Below are 22,774 nucleotides of genomic sequence, written 5' to 3'. Positions count from 1 at the left end.
TGAACATGAGTTTGACCAAACTGCGGGAGGCAGTGGAAGACAGGAGGGCCTGGCCTGCTCTGGTCCAGGGGGTCACAAAGAGGCGGACACAACTAAACAACTAAACAACAACAATAACAATGGGGCTGGTTGCAGTTGGTGATGGTTCAACCTGGCTGTCCTCATGATGGGAATCAATGTCTCCCACAGCTCCGAGCAAGAGATTCTCGACTATGCAGCTCATTCTCTGGGAGGTGAGAGGTTGCACCTCACAACTGCTCATTAGTTGGTGTTCAGTTTCTAACAAGAGGGCAGCCAGGGCATAAAGGCAAAGGGACCCCTGGCCATTAGAGGTCCCGTCATGACTGACTCTGGGGTTGCGGCGCTCATCTCGCTTTATTGGCTGAGGGAGCCGGTGTACAGCTTCCGGGTCATGTGGCCAGCATGACTAAGCCGCTTCTGGCGAACCAGAGCAGCGCACAGAAATGCCCTTTACCTTCCCGCCAGAGTGGTAGCTATTTATCTACTTGCACTTTGACATGCGCTCCTGTCGCAGGGATTCGAACCGCCGACCTTCTGATCAGCAAGCCCTAGGTTCAGTGGTTTAGACCACAGTGCCACCCGCGTCATAGCCTCTTCTAAAAGACAAGCCCTCTGAACACGAAACTTACCCCAAACTGTTTGTGGATACTCAAGCAATATGTAAAGGCCAATCTGCACATGTTCAGAGGCAATTTTCCATTTGGTGGGGCAGGGGGATCATGGTTTGCTATGTTCCTGGTTCTGTGCTATATTTCTGGATGTGCTCAGAGGAACCGATATCTTATTTTTACAACTTCATTGTCCTTTATCGACCACTCCATAGCATCTTAGCACTTCAAATAGCATATCCAAGAGTCAGGAGAGACTCTCTGCGCAGAATCCTGGCAAGACACTGCCAATTAGCGTAATCAATAATAAATCAGGTCCGCCCAGTGGTCTGATTCAGTATAAAACTGCTTATTATGTTCCATACATGCTATCAGCACACTTGAAGATGTTGCCACGGTCAAACCCTTTAATCCAGGTGTTGCAATGGAACCTGGGGAACTCCCAGCCACTAGACGAAAGTGGATTTTAACAAGACGGCTAATCCAAACCCTTGGGAAGGGTGTGTCTGTCTTGCACTTACATAAGCTATGGAAAGGTCAGGTGAAGCCTGCGTGGGAGTGGCAATATTTCGGTTCATCCACAGAGGATATTTGCACCTCTGAATTCGCTCTCTAGCAGAAGCTCCACCCCTCTGAAACTGAGGGACGCTGCTTGCAGGCTGTCTCGAACCCAGAGCCGCTCTGATTAGAACTGGACTCTTGTTTGGGTCAGGGAGGCGCAGGGGTGCCAGGGATTTAATCTTGGGTGTTCTGCATTCAAAGCAGGTGTTCCTGGGGCTTTTAGTGAGGCATCTGAATGAAGGGTGGTGATGATTAGTTTGAAAATTCATCATAAAAACAGGGGGTGGGGGAGGGAGGGAGAGAGAAGAAAGCCAGCCAAAGAATGGATTCATTATTGGCATTTGTGTGCTGTCCTTCAGACATACTCCCATGCAGGGGCCGGGGCAGCGCCGCCATGTTCCCAGGATGGTGGGAATGTTCCTTATTGATGCCAGGCGTTTTTATCCTGCTCTTCAGCCAAATGAAGCTGTCAAGGAGGGGCTTAGCAAATGTCACTGAAAACCCCTGCCCACAGCACAAAAGGAAAAAAGGGATTGTGAGGGAAGAGGAAAAAAGAAAGCTCGGGCAGATTTATGGGTCACAAGCAGAATGGCTCCCGAAGACCTTTCCAAAATAGGAGAATATGAGACTTGGGATCAATCAACTCATTTGTGAACTGATGTGGGGGGAGGGGCAGTAACCCGTGAGGCTCAGAGTTTAGAGCAATTTAGTTTACATATGATACAACAATTCAGTGTGTGTGTGTGTGTGTGTGTGTGTGTGTGTGTGTATACACACACACACACACACACACACACACACACACATATACATATATATATATACATACACACAGTGGTACTTCAGGTTAAGTACTTCATTCGTTCCAGAGGTCCATTCTTAACCTGAAACTGTTCTTAACCTGAAGCACCACTTTAGCTAAGCAAAGTTCTTAACCCGAGGTAATATTTCTGGATTAGCGGAGTCTGTAACCTGAAGCATATGTAACCTGAAGCGCATGTAACCCAAGGTACCACTGTGTATGTATACATGTGTGTGTGTGTGTGTGTGTATATATATATATATACACAAACACATGATTTTCTTACCTTCAAACAACGAATGTTAGGCTGTGAATGGCAAAGTATTGTACAATTCATCCCACATACCTTTTTATTTCTTGATAATATGCAAAAATTAAACAAATATCTAATTAACCATCTACCTTTGAACCAAGCGGGTTATTGGCGGTAGACTGCGGGAGCTTGTCTGAATTTGTTTCCCCTCCCCTCGCTCTTTCCCTAAAAGGGTCATCTTCACATCTTGTGGCAATGAGTCCCGTGAGTGAACTGTGATACTGTGATACATATATTTTTGGCGGGGAGGTGGGGCTAAGTGCCGACCCTCCTGGCAATAATACAAATCTACTCCTTGGCAGGTATTTAAAAGCATCCCGCGGAATTTTCCCCCTAATGTGGGGTGGGGGGGTTGGTTTCTTGAGAGGGGGGCGAGAAGAGAGGTGACCCCCCCCCGCCTTCCCCTCCGCGCGCCTCCCGCTCCCAATGCCATTTCTAGAACGGTAGTAAAAGTTTCTAAATAAAAAGCCGCGGCGGCAAAACACGAAAGCTCTGCAGCGCCGCCGCCGCCGAATCCGCGAGGCCTGTGAGAAAGGGATTCCCTCTGACGTCATTGCTAGGATACCAAACAAACACAGCCGAGACAAGGCCATATATGGCTAATTGCGTCACAGGAACTCCGGCGGGGCGGAGCGAGGGATCCCCGCTGAAATAGCCCTTTGGCGGCCCCGCACGGAGACCCCTTTGGGCAAGCGGGGAGGTCGGGGAGAGAGGGAGCCGCGGGCCGAGTTTCGGGGTCGGCGAGGTCCGGGATCGCCGGGGATCCGCGTTTGGGGGGCCGGATCGGCGCGCTTCCTGGTTGACGTCACGAGGGGCACGGCCCCCCTCTTGTATAAATAGGCTGCGAGGCAGAGCGTGGTTCATTCATAAGATTTCGGGCCCGGGAAGGAAGACCGGCGGCGGGCAGCGGAGACAGAAGCGAGCGCCGGAGGGGAGATCCCGAGGCTACTGCTCGGAAACCGACCGATCGCTTCGGATTGCTGGCTGCTTGTTTGGGGGGGAGGGGGGAGGCTTTTCTCCCGGGCGCGCGTTGGGGTTGGAGTTGGCTCGACCGGTGGAACTTCGGCCTGCCGCTGCCTTCGGGACCATGCTGTTGCTTTGAAAGGAGAGCGAAGGGGGGGACCCGAGGGAGCCGTCTCCCCCTCCGCCCGGCGACCCGGAGAAGAGCAACTCTCGCAGGCGCCCCGAGCCTCCTCCTGCCTCGGATCCGGCGGCGGCGGCGGCGACCACGGCAGCGGCGGCGGCAGCAGCGGCGGGAGGGTCGGCCGGCTGGCTGTGCTCGGCGCTCACCTTGGCTTCCAGGCGCCCCCGGCGAGGCCGCGGCCTTTCCCCGGCGCCCCCGAGGGAGATGTATCAGGGCTTCCCCGGAGACTACGACTCCACCTCCCGGTGCAGCTCGTCCCCTTCGGCCGAGTCCCAGTACCTCTCCTCGGTGGATTCTTTCGGGAGCCCCACGGCCGCCGCTGCCGCCTCCTCGCAGGTAAGAGCCGCGGATCGCGGTGTGTGTGTGTGTGTGAAGGGACAAACACTTGCTTGACGGGTTCTTTCCTCCAGCCATAGGAGTGGGGGGGGGGGGTGCGTCCTTTGCACCGGACTCTTCCCGGCGCCGGGATCCAGGAGATCGGAGGCGGGGACGGGGCTCCCTTCTTACTCCCCTTGCAGTTCCCTGCACCCCCAGCCCCTGATCCAAGCGCTGGTCAGCTCGGGGTCTCCGGTGCTTGCATGCCTGTCTGCCTATGGGGGGACTCTCACGCCCCCCCCCCACCGCAACTGCATGTGCCTTTCGTTTTCCTCTTCCCTCCCCGCCGTCCTTCCTTTTTTACCCCACCTGCCCACTTCGGCCGATCCCCTCCCAAATTGATCCCGATTGCGGTACAGATCCCCCCCTTCCCTATTTTATTTCGTTTTTAAAACACGCGGAAATTAATTCTCCGGACCGGGTGTCCGACCCGCGATTGGAAAGCAAAATATAATTAAAATATTCCGGCAGTAGCGATTGAAACGGATCTCCCGCAAAACTCTCCCCGCGCGCGCAAGTCTCCCCTGCGGTCCGCATTCCTAAACTCTCTCTCCGCTTCCCGCACCCCGCTTCCCTCCGGGGTTTCGAACGCGCATGCGCGGAGAGGAGGAGGGGGGGAGTGGAGGAGGCGAGCGCGAAGACGAAAGGGGGGAAAGGGGGGCGGGGTTGTGCGTAACGCATGACGTGCTGGAACCCTCCGTGCTGACGTGAAGCACGCACGGCGCGTTTCTCCTCCACCTCCTCCTCCTCCCCGAGGCGCGCGGGTTATTTTGGAACGCTGGTCCACCCCCGTTGCTAAGGGGCGGGGCGGGCGGGAGGAGCGCGCGGATTGGCCGGGCCTGGGAAGGGGAGGCCACGCCCCCTCCAGCCCCTGCTTGCTGCTGCTTCTATCTTGGTGCAAGTCAGCAGAGCAAAAAGGAAATGCTAAAAATAATCCTCTCCAACTGTGGAAGGAGCAGGAGTGCAATGCTTGGCGTCCCGTATTTCGGGGGGCAGTTTCCAGCACCGCACTCCATAATGCCCCCTTTAGCTGGAAGAGAGAAATGGGCCTTCCTCCAGCCCCTAATAAGCATCCATCTCTTTCCTTCCCATGTTAAATTGGGAGAGGAAGATGCATGCCTGCTCGCCCTCCCAATGTTGTTCCTGGTCCTCTGGGAGCTCTGTAGGGGCGCGCACCCCCCTCTGCAATTCAGAGGGGGGTGCAATGAAGGGATGGAGGAGCCCCACGGCTTGCTCTGACCCACTGGCGAACGTGGGAAATGGGTAATAATATTAGGTATAAATGTGCTTGCTTCTGACACTCCAGCCAGGAATGGCAGCCGGCCCCCGACCCATTTGGAAGGACAGATAAAGTGGCTTGGAGGCAGCTTGGCTTCCCTGTGAATTGCATAGCGTCACTCGGGTGAAACCCTTTCCCTTTGCCGCAGATTTTAGGGATGAGCCTCATTTTGTCTTCCGATTCACTGCTTTCCCCACCTGGAGCTGCGTTGCTTTAGAGCTCCTTGTCTAAGAGTTATTTCTGAGCTGTGTTACCTGCAGGGGGAATCTCCGGCAGCTTTCTTCCCCTCAGATCTTATTGTACTTGGGACTCTTATTATATCACACCTTCTGGTGGCTTGTGTGCTTTGAGGTTTCGTCCTAAAAAAAGACGAGGAAAAAAGCCAAGGTTTCGAACCAGAGACTATTATTCCCAGTATAGGTGCAGGATACAACACACACACACACACACACACACACACACACGTGTATCTTCCCCCTGAAAAGCAATAAAAAGAATTCTGGTATCTTGCCCTAAAAGTGTCCATGGTGGTGGCAGTCACTGATGGCTGATGCTTCCCCTTCATTTGATCTCGTGATATTTGTTAATATTTCCTGATGTCACTTATTCAAGGAATGAGAGGTTAGCATTCAGTTTTCAAGCTGGAGAGGGAACAGTGTTTGCCACAAGCTTCCAACTCTTTTAACAGAAATCCAACACACTCAGCGACAGAATATCTGTTTTGCATCTCCACTGCAGTTGGCAATTCCTCTCTCATAACCCAGATGGCAGGCAGGACTAGATGACAGAGCCAGCTGTGGTGGCTCATATCAGAGTTGCCAAGGGGTCATAAGGGGTCATCTGGTTCCAACCCCCTTTGGTCTTCGCTAGGTGACACTTTGGCTTAGATACGGGGTTGGTGCTCCAGGTGTCATTGGGACTAAAGCTGATGGGATTTGACACCGGCTGAAGTTGATGGGATTTGTGGTTCAGCAATGCAGGGGATTGGACTAGATGACCCTCAGATCCCATTCCAACTCTACAGTTCTGTGAACACCTGGAGGGCAGCAGGCTATTGCTCATCACTTTTCTCTCCGCCCCCCCCCCCCAAATGAGCTCAAAGCGACTTACAAACATTAAGTCCCAGCCACTCTGGGAGGCTTCCAACAAAGTATTAAAATACAGTAGTCTTCCCTAAAGCTTCCCTAAAGAGGGCTGCCTTCAGATGTCTTCTAGCAGTCTGGTAGTTGTTTTTCTCTTTCACATCTGGTGGGAGGGCGTTCCACAGGGCAGGTGCCACTACCAAGAAGGCCCTCTCGGTAGTGGCCAAGGTTGCTTTTTAAAAACCGTAATAATGAATGAGGTTGAGAAGAAACCAGCTGCACACACTAGCTCCCACAAACATTTTATTGATAAAGCAAAATACTTCATTTGTTAGGCATTCGCCTTGGGGGGGCGAATGATCCATGTCACCTGGATCATTTAGGCCACGGTTGCCCGCAAAGGTGCTTCGTGAAGAAGGAACATGGAAGCCTTATTTCTGCCGTCCTCTGAGCATGCATGCCTCTTTCTCTCTCTCCCTCTCCAGGAGTGCAGTGGCCTTGGGGAAATGCCCGGATCCTTTGTGCCAACAGTGACTGCCATATCGACTAGCCAAGACCTGCAGTGGTTGGTGCAGCCCACCTTGATTTCCTCCATGGCCCAGTCTCAGCAGCCTCCGGGCCAGCAAATGCCTCAACAGCAGCAGCAGCCACCCACTGTGGACCCCTACGACTTGCCGGGGACCAGCTACTCCACCCCAGGACTGAGCGCTGCCTACGGTGCCGGCCCCTCGGGGCTGCCTGCCGCCCAGCCACGCTCCACCAGGGCCCGGGCCCGAAGGACTCGGGAGGAAACGGTGAGCGGGGAGGATTGTAGGGCCCTGCTTCTCCTGTGGAACTTCCTCTGGGGAGCCGGCGACGAGGTTATTAACTCAAATCGTTTTGCACCCTTGATTTGGCCCTGCTTGACAGATTCCCCAAATAGCCTTAACGGTTGCCTTTGGTATATATATATTTTTGGGGAGGGATGTTGGCTGGTTGCCTTCTCTGCCCTCTCGCCCCCTTGGTAGCTTGGGGAAAAGGTGGGAGAAAGTATGGGCGACTTAATTCAGATTGCAGCGACGAATTTGCCAGTCCACTGTAGCCGGAACCACTTCGGATTCCGGGCTGGGCAGCGTCCAGCTAAGGTGAGCTGCTTGACCCTCCCAAATCTGGTGTTCCGACGTTGCTGCATCTTTTCATAGACTTGCAGAGTTGGGAAGGGACCATTAGTCATCTAGTAGTCCAACCCCCTGCAATGCAGGAATCTTTTGACCAATGCGAGGCTCAAACCCACAACCTCCGGATTAAGAGTCTCACAGGGTCACTTGAGTGTATTCTCCTGGGTTGAATACTGGGGTGTAAAACCCAGTATGTCCATTTGTCCCACCAGAATGAGCAAGGATAGTGTTGGCGGCAGGGGTCGCTTGTGTGGATCCCAGGATTCTTGACAGCCAGTCCGGAAAAGGGATCTGCTGTCTCTTCATGAAGTCCAATGATAGAGCAGTTTTTCCAAGGTTCATTAGGGATGGCTGCAGCTGCTTTGCCCTGCAGGAGAGAGGTGGTGGCAAAGTCCTTTGGGACGATGCCATGTCCAGAAAGGGAGAATTGTCTATAGCCTTCATCCATGGACTGACCGCCTCTTTCTCCTGCCCTTGCAGCTGACACCCGAAGAGGAAGAGAAACGCCGTGTCCGGAGGGAGAGGAACAAGCTTGCAGCGGCCAAGTGCAGGAATCGCCGCCGTGAACTGACAGACCGACTTCAAGCGGTGAGTGGAGAACGGGGACTTCCTGGCCATGAGCTTTTTTGGTGCAACTGGCCCTGCCCTTGGGGGGGGGGGAGACCCACAAGCTTTGAGGGAGGTGGAGCTGCCTCAGGGCCCTGTTCTGCTTGGCTTAATGGCCAATTTCTGCCTGTTGCATTTATATCCCACCTCCCTCACATTTAATCTCCACAAGGTCAGGCTGAGAGATAGGGACTGTGACCGGAGATCTCACGGTGAGCTTCACGGCCAAGTGGGGGTTTGAATCCTGGTGTCTCTCAGGCTCTAACCACTACCCCATGTTGTCTCTGCGTGGCGGGGATTACCATTTTAAGGGGCCATAAACAGCCAATTATTTCAATTCCTATGACCATGGGGTAAAGCCAAAAAGTCTATCTGGGAATGTCTCTCCTGTTCCTGCCCTTATAGAATCATAGAATCCTAGAGTTGGAAGAGACCACAAGGGCCATCGAGTCCAACCCCCTGCCAAGCAGGAAACACCATCAGAGCACTCCTGACATATGGTTGTCAAGCCTCTGCTTAAAGACCTCCAAAGGAGGAGACTCCACCACACTCCTTGGCAGCAAATTCCACTGTCAAACAGCTCTTACTGTCAGGAAGTTCTTCCTAATGTTTAGGTGGAATCTTCTTTCTTGTAGTCTGGATCCATTGCTCCGTGTCCGCTTCTCTGGAGCAGCAGAAAACAACCTTTCTCCCTCCTCTATGTGACATCCTTTTATATATTTGAACATGGCTATCATATCACCCCTTAACCTCCTCTTCTCCAGGCTAAACATGCCCAGCTCCCTTAGCCGTTCCTCATAAGGCATCGTTTCCAGGCCTTTGACCATTTTGGTTGCCCTCCTCTGGACATGTTCCAGTTTCTCGCCCTCCAACCCCACACAGCCCCAAAGCTGCATTGATCCAATCTTCCAAAACCCCACTGAAGCCCCAAGATCCAGGTTTTTCAGGGCAAAGGGTTTGAAATGTTTTTCCTCCCATTGGGATATTTGAAAAAGGTGTTGGGTTGTTTTTTTTTAAAAAAGGCTGCAACTGCTGATTTTTAATGCTGTTCTGCCTGTGGCTTGTTCTAAGCTGTTTTGGGCTCCCATATTTAGGATAACAAGCTTTATTTACAAATCTTCAAAAACGGACAGCTCATCCCCATCTTTTGGGGACCAGGCAAACCCCAGTTCCTCCCTCCCTCCCTCCTGAGCTTCAAGCTGAGAGGGGGTTGTCTCCTCTTGCTTTCCTTCCACTTTCCCTGCAATGTAGGTAACAGCTCTAGGCCACCATCTTGAAGGATGCTAGAGGAATGGGCGCCATAGAGTCTGTTGGCTGGAGTGGTTCTCGCCCAGCGGTTGCCCCTCTGGTCCTGCAGGCGCCATTTTGAAAGAGGGCAAAGGGACGCTTGCTTGGCTAGAGCAGGAGAAATGGCAGACTCCCGGACTGCAGTGCCCCCCAAAACTAGGATGCCCCCCCCAAAAAAAACTAGGCATAGACTTCTGCCTGGGAGGCTTTTAAAGTAGTTTATCCTCTGAAGTTGATGGAATTAGGGAAGACTTTGAGAGCTTGGTGCCCTCCATGGAAGTTTGGTCTCTGTATAGCATATGGAAAAGGGAGATGAGTTGGGTCTAGTCTGGTGGGATCCATGACCACTCTTGCTTCTCCTTGGTTGGGTATTGGAGCAGGCAGCGAGGCAAGATGGCAGATGCAGACTAGCCACAGGCTTCCCTGGCTGGGCTTGAACCACCAACCTTCTGGTGGTGGTTGTTATTATTATTACAGATAGGTAGCCGTGTTGGTCTGCCATAGTCAAAATAAAAAAATTCCTTCCAGTAGCACCTTAAAGACCAATTCAGCAGCTTCTCTTTCCAGTCTATTTCGGACATAAATCTGACATCAAGGATCACAAAACAGAGAAACCAGTAGGAGAACACTTCAATCTCCCAGGACATTCTATACAAGATCTCAAAGTAGCTGTTTTACTACAAAGGAATTTCAGAAATAGACTGGAAAGAGAAGCTGCTGAATTGCAACTCATTACCAAACTTAAAACCATGGAGAGACCTGGTCTGAACAGAGACATTGGATTCTTATCTCATTATACATGACTAAGCCATTTCTCACCTTCTCACCCCTTGCCTTTTCCTGTAAGACCTATTACAGTCGTTAAGAGTCGTCAACAGGCTCATCTCAGCTATCTGCCAATCTCCCATTCCCACCACCCTTCTGAGTAATACCCCTCCCCACCTTCTCACTATATAGAAGGATCTGGCAACTTCTGTTTCAGTGTATCTGAAGAAGTGTGCATGCACACGAAAGCTCATACCAAGAACTAACTTAGTTGGTCTTTAAGGTGCTACTGGAAGGAATTTTTTTATTTTGTTGTTATTATTATTATTATTATTATTATTATTATTATTATTATTATTATTATTAGAATTTATATACTGCCCTGTAGCCGGGGGTCTCCAGGCGGTTCACAGAATAAATCCAAGATATAAAGCCACAAAATACCTAATAAAAAGAAAAACAAGAACCCAATAGCCGCCCCCACAAAACAAAACACATTTTAAAAGGCTATAGGATGCCAATCAGATCAGCCAAAGGCCTGGTTAAAAAGGAATGATTTTGCCTGGCGCCTAAAGGTGTATAATGAAGGCGCCAGGCAAACGTCCCTGGGGAGAGCATTCCACAGATGGGGAGCCACCGCAGAAAAGGCCCTGTTCTTGTGTTGCCACCCTCTGCACCTCTTGAGGAGGAGGCACACAAAGGAGGTGATGATCTCAGGGTCTGGGTTGGTTCATATAGAAGCAGGCGGTCCTTGAGGTATTGCGGTCCTGAGCCTCTGGGGAATTTTGGCCAGGCGCACCTGGTGTCCCTCCCAGCTCCCCAATTCCACACCATCTCACCTCCCCTTCCCTGCCCCCCCCCCCCATGGCTTCCTTGCTGACTCCGCTGATGTCCCCGCTCCTTCCCCAGGAGACCGACCAGCTGGAGGAGGAGAAGGCTGAGCTGGAGTCGGAGATCGCGGAGCTTCAGAAGGAGCGCGAACGGCTGGAGTTTGTCCTGGTGGCTCACAAGCCCAGCTGCAAGATCCCTTATGAGGACGTGCCAGAACTGATCGGGCAGCCGGGCACCTCGGGCGAGGTGAGCGCTTTAGCCCTGGCGGTCAAGGAGGACCCCTTTGGGCCCACGGCCTACTCGTCGCTGCCCCTCCACTACCAGCAGACCCTTGGCGGAGCGCAGGCCTTGTCCCCCGCGGAGGTAGCATTTTCTAGTTCTTACTTTTCACATGGTGAACAGCTGACCGACCCGTACCCGGCTAACCCTTCCTATACGTCTTCGTTTGTCTTCACCTACCCAGAGGGAGCCACCTGCGGAGCCACGCACCAGCGGAACAGCAGCAGCGACCAGTCCTCGGACTCCCTGAACTCTCCCTCGCTCCTTGCGTTGTGAAACTAAAAAAAAACAAACCACGCAAAAACAAAACACAAAAGCCCAACTGCCTCCCAATCTCGAAACCTTTTCTCTGCCTGACCTCCATTGGAAAAAACCAAACGACCCACGTGCGCAAACTTCTGCATTAAGCGAAGGGGGGCACAAGAGAGAGAGAGAGAGAGAGAGAGAGAAATGGCAAATGCGTACCCCCCAGCGTGGGAGCATCGAACCTTTAAAACACCAATATCTATCTATAAAGAGACCAAGTCACCCGCCAGCCCTCGCTGCACCAGCACCCACAATCACAAGCTCTGTGACCATGTTGTTGTTGATGTTCAGACTGCCGGGGTGCAGTGAGTGGAACGCCTTTTTGTGTCTCGACGGTCGCTTTCAACATTTCCTTGTTTTTTGGGCTTTGCAATTTCCAAATGGGGAGAGCGAAGGAGGAAGGATGTTTCTGGGCTGCAGCGATGGATGATGTACCCTCCGCCTCGGAAGAACTCTGAGCCTAAAACTTGCTTTCTGGGGGGAAACGGGGCCCTTGCCTTTTGCCGAACGTGGACTTTTTGGCTGAGTATGGACTGTGACGATGGTTCTCTGATTCTTGCTGCCTTTTGTTCATGGAATCATACAATTGTGGACTTGGAAAGGGACCCCAAGGTGTGGTCTTGTTGTAAGAAGCTGAGCAAAAGCGGATGACCTGTCAGTAGGGGGAATGAGGAGGAATGGGGGTGGGCTCCCTCCCCCCTGTTCTAGCAGACCCTACATTGCCTGGCTGCTTGTGAATCTTCTGCCAGCTGCATGGTTAAAAATGGGCACTCTCAAGGCACTTTTCCAAGTTATCAGCCTGCACTATGAAACGTGGTTGAGAGATTGACCGGCCATCGACCATCCTTTCCCAAATTATTTTGGCAGGTGCCTACTGTCAACCTCAAAAAAGTCTAGAAGATGGCGCAGGAGGTGCTTAAAAGCTTTGCTTTCTGTGTGGCTTAAACTTGCTGTGAGGCACATGCTTACACAGAAGTAAGCGCAACAGAATTCAGTTCCTTATGAGTTGCACCCTTAACGCGCAGAGGAGCAAGTCTACTTTAATAGGCTTGCAAGCAGAAATTATTCCAGTTCACACGATTACCAGTTGAGGCACTTTGGTGAATGTCCTGGGAATATAATCAAAGGGCGGTAGAAAAGTATTTGCTCTTAACAAAGCATGAAGAAAAAGTAGTTTTCTTCTTTTTCTTCATGCTGTGTTTATATATACATATATTGAGTTCAATACAAAATTGAAAACTTAATTAATGAGAACCTCGGCTGCAAAACTCACCAGATTTTTAACTTGTGCAATAGTTTGGCAGCCCTGGTGTGCCTGTCAGAAAATACAGAAGCCTTTTAGAGGATGGCAGCCTCCATGCTTGTAAAGAAAAAGGAAAAGTAGCTTTTTTCGCTAGGAATTTGCACAGTGGGCTGTCTGGAACGCCACGTCTCTTATTTTTGTCCAGCTGGTTGGGGGGCCAGCTCTACGTTGGGTCTACCCACCGCCTTTTAAACTTGGCCACATCCCCACCCCCGAATGAATCCTCTTCCCACTAGGGGCTTCTTCCTTTGCTCGGTTTCCCGTGGGTGGGTGGGTGGCTGGCAACCATTTTGCCGGGATGTTGGGGAGCTGCGCTTGGTGATATACTGTGAACGGACCTCTCTCCCCCCCCCCTCCTTGTATAGATGCTTTCCTCCCCGACCCTTGATATTGTGACACTATGTACTTTAAGCTGCCTGTAACCTCTCGGTTTCCTTTTGCTTGATGTATCCGTGGTTTTTGAAGCTGGCTCTTCTCCCCACCATCCTTTTCTCCCTTGGTGACACTGTTGGTGAGAAAAAAAACAACCTCTGGATATTTAGCTGATTTCCATCCCCGGCTGCAGCCTTTTCCTAATTTCTGGGCTTCTGGCTTCCTTCCTGCCTCGCTGCACCCTGGTGGATATCACTTTAGGGTGCCCGGATCCTCAAATGTGAGCTCCCTTTTTGAAAAGTGTCGGTGGCTCAGTCTGTCCCAGCATTTCAATCGGTTTGCAGCCGTGTAGCTTGTGAAGTGGCCCCCCCAACCCCACCCCAGGGTCTCCTTGCGCCCTGTTGCTTTGGTTGCCAACGCCAAGCGGCGCTTGTGTATCTCTTGTGTGTGATCTTGTGCAACAGCGCTGCCCGCTTCTGACACCGCGCTGCCTCTTATTAACCTGCCACATGAGTGTGTTTATGGACTGGGGTAAAACAAAAAAACCAAAAACAGCTGCCTTGTTGCTTTTATGGAGCTCTAGAACACGCCGTTCAGGATGTTTCCCAAAAACTTTCCTCGTGACCAAGCTTTCAATGTTGTGTTTAATTTTAATTTTTTTTAAAAAAAACCAGAATTATTTTTAATCTCATGGACTTTTATTTTAACCGGCTTTTATTTTTAATTGCTTATTATACACTTGCTGGGGAAACGGGGGAATATTTTTAATTTTTTAACTATTATAATAATTATTATATTATTTTTACCCCCTTGTGCTGTAATATTATTTTTTGTGTGATGTTGTTTTGTTAAGCAGCAGCGGGGGGCGCCGTCGGACGGGAAGGAGGGGAGAGAACTCTGGACCCGGCTGGCGACTCTTTCCCTGCACTTAACCTTGGCTAGCAAAAATAGCAAATAAAGACAGCTTTGAAAAATGCACTTTTTAACGATGGATATAAGATCTCTATTTTTTCAAACTCCTGTAAAGTTAACATTAAGGTGCAATAAAAAAAAGAAGAAAAACCTCGAGCCGTCGAGCTGCCTGGCTTTCTCCGCACCGAACCCCCCCATCACCTTGTGCCTTAACCCTTCACATTCAGGGCGGGGCAGACCCTGGGGTGGCCGGGTAGCAGAAGCTGCTATTGGGGTTGGCTTGCCATGTTTATGCGCTGGGACCTTGTTTGGTGTTGGAGTGCCCTCTGCAGCCTGCTAAGCGAAAGCGCACACGGTGAGATCTCCTGGAAAGCAGATTTTGGGGTGTATGTGTGTAGTTACAACCCTTAAATCCAGGGTCTAAAATTCAAAAGAACCCATGATCAAAGTGTTGGTGCTGACCTTTAAAGTCCTAAACGGCCTCGGTCCAGTATACCTGAAGGAGCGTCTCCACCCCCATCGTTCTGCCCGGACACTGAGGTCCAGCGCCGAGGGCCTTCTGGCGGTTCTTTCATTGCGAGAAGTGAGGTTACAGGGAACCAGGCACAGGGCCTTCTCAGTGGTGGTGCCCGCCCTGTGGAATGCCCTCCCACCAGATGTCAAAGAGAAGAACAACTACCAGACTTTTAGAAGACATTCTCCTTTTCCTCTTCCATTAATTTCCTAGGTGGCACATCTGCATGGGAGGGATCTTGAAGGCTCTTCCCAGCATTCCATTGTAATAAACAAAAATCTTCCCTTATGGCGGGGGACACAAGAGCCCTTATAGAGTCCTTTGCAGGGGGGGCTGTCAGATAGGAAGGAGAGAAGAGAACTCCTGGACCCGGCTGGCAACTCTTCCCTGCACTTAACCTTGGCTAGCAAAAAGAGCAAATAAAGGCAGTTTTGCAAGACTAGGAAACTTTGCTGCTCCTCCCAATTGCATGTCACCTTCCCCACCCCCCCACCCCCCGGACTTCCAGCCAACTTTTGGTTTGAACGTTCCAACCCTGTGCAGACTGGGACTCTTCAGGATCAGGCCCCAGACTTGGTTCAGATGATGCCTGAGGCAAAGGATACGGTGCAGAATGAGACTCCTCTGGTTCCGAGTCCGAGCCCCAGTCCCAGGCCATCACACGCAGGAGCCAGGGCTGGCCACCAACTTATTAAATTATTATTTATGCCCCGCCCTTCCGGGTTTAAAAACTGGGCTCAGGGTGCCTAACAGCAAACACAAAACATTGATTAAAATGCGACTTAAAAACAGCATAGAAACAACATAAAATACAACATAAATGCAGCATCAATGTCAATAAAGTTCAAAAATTCAGGGGTCATTTTGGGGGGGGGCGGGGGCGGGAAACCCCAGTCAGTAAACATCAAATGATGTTAGACCAGGGCTAAGTGGTCAAGTTGGTCCTACTAGGGCCAGCAGGAGACCAGGGAAGAGTTTAAATGTGGGGTCCCAGGTGGCTTTAAGAGGATTGGAGAAATTCCTGGAAGAGAGGGCTGTTGATGGCAGCTGGAGGCAGCAATAATTCAGAATACCAGTTGCTGGAAGCCCAAAGCAGGGAGTTTTTCTCATGCTCAGATCCTGAAGTTTCCCTTTGGGACAGCTCTCTTCTGCTAAAATCCATCAGCATTATTGAGGAGTACAGTTCCCCTAGTTTCCATTATCATACCATCAAAAGGGCAAGAATACACGGCTATTTTAGCATCTTTGGCAGAAGTAACATCACCTCCAGTTTCCTTTTTAAATAACCAGGCCATGCAATACTGTAGAAGCACAAATGCCAGAACCTAGGACAGGGGTCTGCAACCTTTAAGACAAAAAGAGCCACTTGGACCCGTTTCCGAAGGGAAAAAAAACTGGGAGCCGCAAAACACGTCATTATAAAAATAACTTTTTTGTCACTTTTTTATTATTTCTTTGTTTGACCCCTCAGAATTACTCCTCCTCATAGAAATAAACGTTAAATTAACAAGTTACCTTTTTTGTGTGTGTGTTCTTCACTCCCCTTCAAAACAGTGACCAGCGTACATGCCCCCTTTCAATGCAGTGACCAGCGTACATGCCCCTTACAATGTAGCAGGCAGACGGGAAGGTGACGTTGGGACGGTGCGTGACTAACGCACGCACCACCCCCATGCGACGTCACAGCCAGTACAGCGCCCGCCACAGTGGGGAGTGTCGGGGCGCACAATGCGCCTCCTCCCCTCGCTAGTATCCGTCCCGGAGCCGCGGCAAAGGTGTAAAAGAGCCACATGCGGCTCCGGAGCCACGGGTTGCAGACCCCTGACCTAGGATCTTCCACACTCTGATGCTGTCAACATTAAAGTCGCCCGACTCAGGAAGACACATGCCCGAGTGATAAGCTTAGTAAGAAATATTCCATTGCCACATTTTTTACTCATTATCGAAGTTTGCAGCAAAGACGCCACTTCTTCAACATCCCAGAGATTTTTTGCAGAGCAGCACACTAGATCAGGAAGTATCTCCAAGGCTGTCTCCAAAACTGCTTCATAGCCTTCTATTACCTCTGAAGCAGAAAGTCCCATTCTTAGCAGCTCTTCTGCATGTTCTAGGAGGGCTCCAGCAAGCACCAAAATTTGTTCCATCACCAACTTCTTGCTCTTGCATGTGAGAAGCCAAGACAATCATTTTTGCAGCTGGTTGGCTCCAGTTGAGAACAGGATATTGAGTTAGAGGGGCGTCATTTGGCCTGATGAGATCCCGAAGCTCCAATGCTTTGGCCACTTCATGAGAAGAGAAGACTCCCTGGAAAAGACCCTGATGTTGGGAAAGATGGAGAGCACAAGGAGAAGGGGACGACAGAGGATGAGATGGTTGGACAGTGTTCTCGAAGCTACCAGCATGAGTTTGACCAAACTGCGGGAGGCAGTGGAAGACAGGAGTGCCTGGCGTGCTCTGGTCCAGGGGGTCATGAAGAGTCAGACATGACTAAACAACAACAATGGGGCTGGTGGGTGCCTTGCGGTTCACTCACTGGAAAGGGTTGTGTCCCTCCCCTCGGTGGTTTTCACTTGCTGGTGGAAGGACAGGGAGTTACAGAGTTGCCTGGGAGCAGCCACCACCGAGAAGGCCCTTTCCTGCATCCTCACCATGGGGGTCCGAGAGGGTGGGGGGGGCATGAGAAAAGGGTCTCCCCTGAAGACCTAGGGCCTGGGCAGGTACATATTGGAGGGGGCGCAGGATACGGCGCTTCAGACAGCCTGGGACGAAGGGGGATTGTGCAGGAGAAATCCCCAGGGATGAGTTACGGTGCGCTTGAAGTCATGTGCTATGGGGCTCCCTGGAAAAGACCCTGATGTTGGGAAAGATGGAGGGCACAAGGAGAAGGGGACGACAGAGGACAAGATGGTGGGACAGTGTTCTCGAAGCTACCAGCATGAGTTTGACCAAACTGCGGGAGGCAGTGGAAGACAGGAGTGCCTGGTGTGCTCTGGTCCAGGGGGTCACGAAGAGGTGGACACGACTGAACGACTAAACAGCATCTTAAAAAGCAGAGACATCACCTTCCCAACAAAGGTCCGTATAGTTAAAGCCATGGTTTTCCCAGTAGTGATGTATGGAAGTGAGAGCTGGACCATCAAGAAGGCTGATTGCCGAAGAATGGATGCTTTTGAACTGTGGTGCTGGAGGAGACTCTTGAGAGTCCCATGGACTGCGAGAAGATCCAACCTAGCCATTCTGAAGGAAATCAGCCCTGAGTGCTCACTGGAAGGACAGATCCTGAAGCTGAGGCTCCAAGACTTTGGCCACCTTGTGAGAAGAGAAGACTCCCTGGAAAAGACCCTGATGTTGGGAAAGATGGAGGGCCCAAGGAGAAGGGGACAACAGAGGACGAGATGGTTGGACGGTGTTCTCACAGCTACCAACATGAGTTTGACCAAACTGCAGGAGGCAGCGGAAGACAGGAGTGCCTGGCGTGCTCTGGTCCAGGGGGTCGCGAAGAGGCGGACACGACTAAACAGCTAAACAACAAGCAACCAGGCTCTTCTTAGCCTCTTATGGAACCTCCAGGCCCAGAGGCAGTCTACCTGGATTCCTAGGTTCTTTGGGACATTTGGCTACTGTCAGAGCAGGATGATGGCTTACATCCCAGCAGGATCATCTTACATTTCCAGATGCGAATGCCTCCAACGCCTTCTGCTACCTTCCCTCTTTTATAGCTCCAGCCCTTGATGTTTTGTGAAGGGTGCATTATTTTTTTGGAGACCGCCCGCCCCCCCCGGCCGGCAATACAGAGGGAAGACTGGGCACGCTCTGCCCCTTTTACAAACTGTGCGGAAAGGGGAGTGGGTGATTTGGGCAAATGCAGGCGCTCTCACGTCACCCCCCCAGCCCGCCCACCCCCCAGCAGCCCATCCGTACATGAGCCCAACCCCCAATGCAAGAATCACAGTCAGGAGGCCACACGTCAGACACTTGTTGTTGTTGTTTTTTCCCCAACAACCATTTTTATTAAAGTGTAAATCCAGGCAAAGGTTGAGAACCGGCTCACGCCAACCCCGTCGTTGGCCGGGATGGGTATGGCAGAAAGTGGAGCGTCCCGGGAGAAAGAAAGAAACATAAAAAGGTGCGTGGAGGTCGATTGTGTGCTCTGGCCAGCGTTGGGCACCTGTTTAAGACAGAGACTTTCTCCTGGAGAAAGAAGGTGTTGCTCCAAGACTGGCGGGCCCGTGTCAACTTTCCCTTAAGAAATAAATTCAGCAGGCAGGGAGGGAGACCGGGGAGGGTGGCACTAGGGTAAGAAAGGGGCCTTAGCCCACCCCACCCCACCCCAAACAGCCACAGCTTCCTGGAATTCCCTTGGGGCTGCCGGGAAGGGTGCCCCCCTCCAAGCTGTGCCAACTCTGCCCAAGGATGGCAGCCGCCCAGAGGACTACGCTGGGAGAACGGACGTCTCCGGCACACAGTTAGCAAAGGGGGGGGGGGTTGACTGGAGAAGGCAAGTGGCTTTCTGTCGTGTCCAGGCCATGGCAGGCGGGGGGGGAGGAGGTGAGAGGGCAGGAGGGTCTCTTTGGGAAGGGGTGGGTGGGCAGCTGGAGGGAAGGAAAGGGGCAGAAGGAGGAAGAGGAGGTATGTGTGGGTGTATATATATCCGTGTGTGTGTGTGGAAGGGGGTCAGAGCAGGAGGGGGAGGGTTCATTCATTCGGCTTTCGCTTTGGCCGTCGGCAGCTTCGACAGCATCCTAGGAAGGAAAGGAGAGAGAGAAGAAATTAAGCCAGTAGCGAGTGGAAAGAGTTTTTGGCTTTTTAAAAAAATTATCTGCAGGACACCGTCTAGAATAAAATACCATATTTTCGCTCTATAAGACGCACCAGACCACAAGACGCACCTAGTTTTTGGAGGAGGAAAACAAGAAAAAAAATATTCTGAATCTCAGAAGCCAGAAAAGCAAGAGGGATCGCTGCGCAGTGAAAGCAGCGATCGCTCTTGCTGTTCTGGCTTCTGGGATAGCCACGCAGCCTGCATTCGCTCCATAAGATGCACACACATTTCCCTTTACTTTTTAGGAGGGAAAAAGTGAGTCTTAGAGAGCAAAAAATACGGTAGCTCACTAGGGAAATGCTGAAGTTGCCCTTTGGGGAGCCTCAGGGTCAATTTTTTTATGGTAGCCCAAATCTCAGTTGTACGGGAGTATGTACAGTGGTACCTCTAGATGCGAACGGGATCCGTTCCGGAGCCCTGTTCGCATCCAGAAGCGAAGGCAACCCGCTTCTGCAGGGAAAACCCACAAACAGGATCTGTGCACAACACTCTCCCTTCCTGCCGTTTCCAGCAACTGATGTTCAGAAGCATCGCTGCCCCCGACTGTGGAGGGCACCACAGAGCCATCACAGCTAGTAGCCATGAGAAGCCCTCTCTTCCTCCATGAAATTGTGAGCACCGACCCCTCTCCCTCTCCAGGCTTCAGGAAGCTATCCGCAAGCCTTGGGAGCCCGGTGGGAGTTCCCTAGGCTTGCAGATAGCAGCCTGCATCCTGAAGCCTGTGGCGTGCTGAGCACCTTAGAGACCAACTAAGTTTGTTCTGGGTGTAAGCTTTTGTGTGTATGCACACTTCTCCAGAAAGTGAAATATAAATGAATATAAATATAAAGGTGAGATATAAATGCAATTCAATGGCAAAGGTAATGAAGAGGACCTGGCTTGAGAGCAGTACATGTGAAAAGGATCTAGGAGTCTTGGTTGACCACAAACTTGACATGAGCCAACAGTGTGACACGGCAGCTAAAAAAGCCAATGCAATTCTGGGCTGCATCAATAGGAGTATAGCATCTAGATCAAGGGAAGTAATAGTGCCACTGTATTCTGCTCTGGTCAGACCTCACCTGGAGTACTGTGTCCAGTTCTGGGCACCACAATTCAAGAAGGACACTGACAAACTGGAACGTGTCCAGAGGAGGGCAACCAAAATGGTCAAAGGCCTGGAAACGATGCCTTATGAGGAACGGCTAAGGGAGCTGGGCATGTTTAGCCTGGAGAAGAGGAGGTTAAGGGGTGATATGATAGCCATGTTCCAATATATAAAAGGATGTCACATAGAGGAGGGAGAAAGGTTGTTTTCTGCTGCTCCAGAGAAGCGGACACGGAGCAATGGATCCAAACTACAAGAAAGAAGATTCCACCTAAACATTAGGAGGAACTTCCTGACAGTAAGAGCTGTTCAACAGTGGAATTTGCTGCCAAGGAGTGTGGTGGAGTCTCCTTTTTTGGAGGTCTTTAAGCAGAGGCTTGACAACCATATGTCAGGAGTGTTCTGATGGTGTTTCCTGCTTGGCAGGGGGTTGGACTCGATGGCCCTTGTGGTCTCTTCCAACTCTAGGATTCTATGATTCTAGGACAGCAGAGTTATGGGGGTGCTGCTTGGCCCGCAAGCTTGACCAAAGGCAGGACCTGAAATGCAGAAGGCGAACCGCGCAGAGGAAATCAAAATTCCCACTTAGGGTTGGGGGAATCGAACTGTTATCCCCTTTGACCAAGGATCCAGGCCTGGTGGGCAATGGAAAGATTTGGTGGCCCCCTCCCCAGCTGAGGAAGAAGCATGGAAAAGAGGCAGGGGGCAAAGGAGAGAAAATATCCCCCAAAAAAACAACAACCCACAACTTACTTTGCTCTGAGGTTACTCAACTGATTCCTCACCAGCCCCACGTACTGGTCAATCTGTGCCTGGAAAGAGGAAAAAGGAAAAGGGTCTGTGGTGAGCGGAGATTTGCTGGAAATGCCAGGAAGACGTTCAGGCTCCAGGATATGTCTGTGCGTGCTTTAAAGAGACTGCTTCCTTCAGGGGTCACTCCATACATGCTCAGAGGCACGCTGGCCTTCCACCGGTATGTTTGAAAAGCTGCTTTCCAGAGAAATCGAAAGGCACTCGGCAGCTGCTTAAGGGGTTCCTAGACTTGCATGCAATCCATGCCCAAACATCAGAAGCACACGGTTTTCTTGGAAGAATCCTGGGAACTGTAGTTTGCACACTCCTGGAGCACCTTAATAAGTGAACTACAGCTCCCAGGGTTCTTTGCCCAGTGAGAGAGGGCAAAACAAGGAACAGTGGTGCCCCGCAAGACGAATGCCTCGCAAGACGGAAAACTCGCTAGACGAAAGAGTTTTCCATTTTGGAGGTGCTTCGCAAAACGAATCTCCTATGGGCTTCCTTCGCAAGACGACAATGTCTTGCGAGTTCCTGCGGTTCCCCCCCTTTTTCTAAGCTGCTAAACCGCTTATCAGCTGATCCGATAAGCTGATAAGCCGCTAAAAGCCGCTAATAGTGCTAATAGCGCTAATCCGTCAATGGGCTTGCTTCGCAAGACGAAAAAACCGCTAGACGAAGAGAATCACAGAACGGATTCTTTTCGTCTTGCGAGGCACCACTGAATATGCAATAACATGTCAGGTCTGATGGGCAGGTCTGAACCCAGTGGATCTTCGTGCAGACCTTAGTCAATCAGGGTCATAACAAGGATAGGGGACAGCTGACCCTGCCCTCAAATGCTGTTGGCCCCCAGCTCCACAATGGTCAGTAATTATGGGAGTTCAGATGTCTTCTAAAAGTCTGGTAGGTGTTGTTCTCTTTGACATCTGGTGGGAGGGCGTTCCACAGGGCGGGTGCCACCACCGAGAAGGCCCTCTGCCTGGTTCCCTGTAACTTGGCTGCTTCTCGCAGCGAGGGGACTGCCAGAAGGCCCTCGATGCTGGAACTCAAGTGTCCAGGCAGAACGATGGAGGTGGAGACACTCCTTCAGGTATACTGGGCCTTTGAGGCAGTTTAGGGTTTTAAAGGTCAGCACCAACACTTCAAGGGCTTTGATGTCAGCAGAAGGGGCCCCCGCACCTTAAAGGAATTGAATTTTCCCTTGGGTAAAGTCTCCCAATTCCAGCTACACTCCCCCCCCTTCATTGCCCAGGACACCCACCTGATGTTGCCTGTACAGCAGAGGGAAGGTAAATGCACTTATCACACCTGCAGAAAGGAGAATAAAGAAAAATGAGAGTAAAAATCTGCCGCGCTGCTCCCTGGCTTTCTTCCCCACCCTGATACCCTAACCGAGAGAGACCTTGCAACTGGGCTGTTAACTGGCCTGCCGCCCCCCCACCCCCACCCCAGTTCATCTTGTCTCTTTCTAGCAAATCTAAGAGGCAATAGCAGGGAACCATGGCAGATTCTCCAGTGGTAGTTTAAAAATACCTAAAACTGCCTTTAGTCAA

General features: G+C 51.3%; 2 protein-coding genes across 3 annotated transcripts in view; one reads left to right on the top strand and one right to left on the bottom strand.

The window, feature by feature from the left end:
* Positions 1–2,981: 2,981 nt before the first annotated feature.
* Positions 2,982–14,077, top strand: FOSB (FosB proto-oncogene, AP-1 transcription factor subunit). 2 transcript variants are annotated; one of them, XM_082231283.1, is made up of 5 exons: positions 2,982–3,785; positions 6,671–6,979; positions 7,823–7,930; positions 10,910–11,194; positions 11,295–14,077. In XM_082231283.1, exons 1-5 carry the CDS (start codon positions 3,654–3,656, stop codon positions 11,358–11,360), a joined length of 900 nt encoding a protein of 299 aa, XP_082087409.1. In that variant the 5' UTR covers positions 2,982–3,653; the 3' UTR covers positions 11,361–14,077. The 2 variants fall into 2 exon arrangements, with proteins under 2 accessions (XP_082087409.1, XP_082087408.1); XM_082231282.1 differs by having other exon boundaries at positions 2,984–3,785; positions 10,910–14,077.
* A 4,415-nt stretch (positions 14,078–18,492) lies between these two features.
* Positions 18,493–22,774, bottom strand: part of RTN2 (reticulon 2) — a 33,909-nt gene continuing 29,627 nt past the window's right edge. The window contains exons 8-10 of the mRNA XM_082231217.1: positions 22,483–22,529; positions 21,180–21,238; positions 18,493–19,259 (exon numbers count right to left, since the gene is read on the bottom strand). Of these exons, the coding sequence (XP_082087343.1) occupies positions 19,217–19,259; positions 21,180–21,238; positions 22,483–22,529 (149 nt within the window). The 3' untranslated portion in view covers positions 18,493–19,216. The remainder of the gene's footprint in view (positions 19,260–21,179; positions 21,239–22,482; positions 22,530–22,774) is intronic.

The sequence above is a fragment of the Podarcis vaucheri genome (assembly GCF_965113315.1).
Source record: "Podarcis vaucheri genome assembly, chromosome: 7".
NCBI classification, from domain to species: Eukaryota; Metazoa; Chordata; class Lepidosauria; order Squamata; family Lacertidae; genus Podarcis; species Podarcis vaucheri.
Note: the sequence above shows the minus strand (reverse complement) of the source record. Positions and strands in the feature narration are given on the sequence as shown.

Excerpts from the sequence above, each read along its gene's own strand:
- FOSB (XM_082231282.1), top strand. The coding sequence starts at position 3,654 with ATGTATCAGGGCTTCCCCGGAGACTACGACTCCACCTCCCGGTGCAGC. Across the intron at positions 6,980-7,822 it reads GAAGGACTCGGGAGGAAACG|CTGACACCCGAAGAGGAAGA; the intron begins GTGAGCGGGGAG and ends CTGCCCTTGCAG. Across the intron at positions 7,931-10,909 it reads TGACAGACCGACTTCAAGCG|GAGACCGACCAGCTGGAGGA; the intron begins GTGAGTGGAGAA and ends CTCCTTCCCCAG.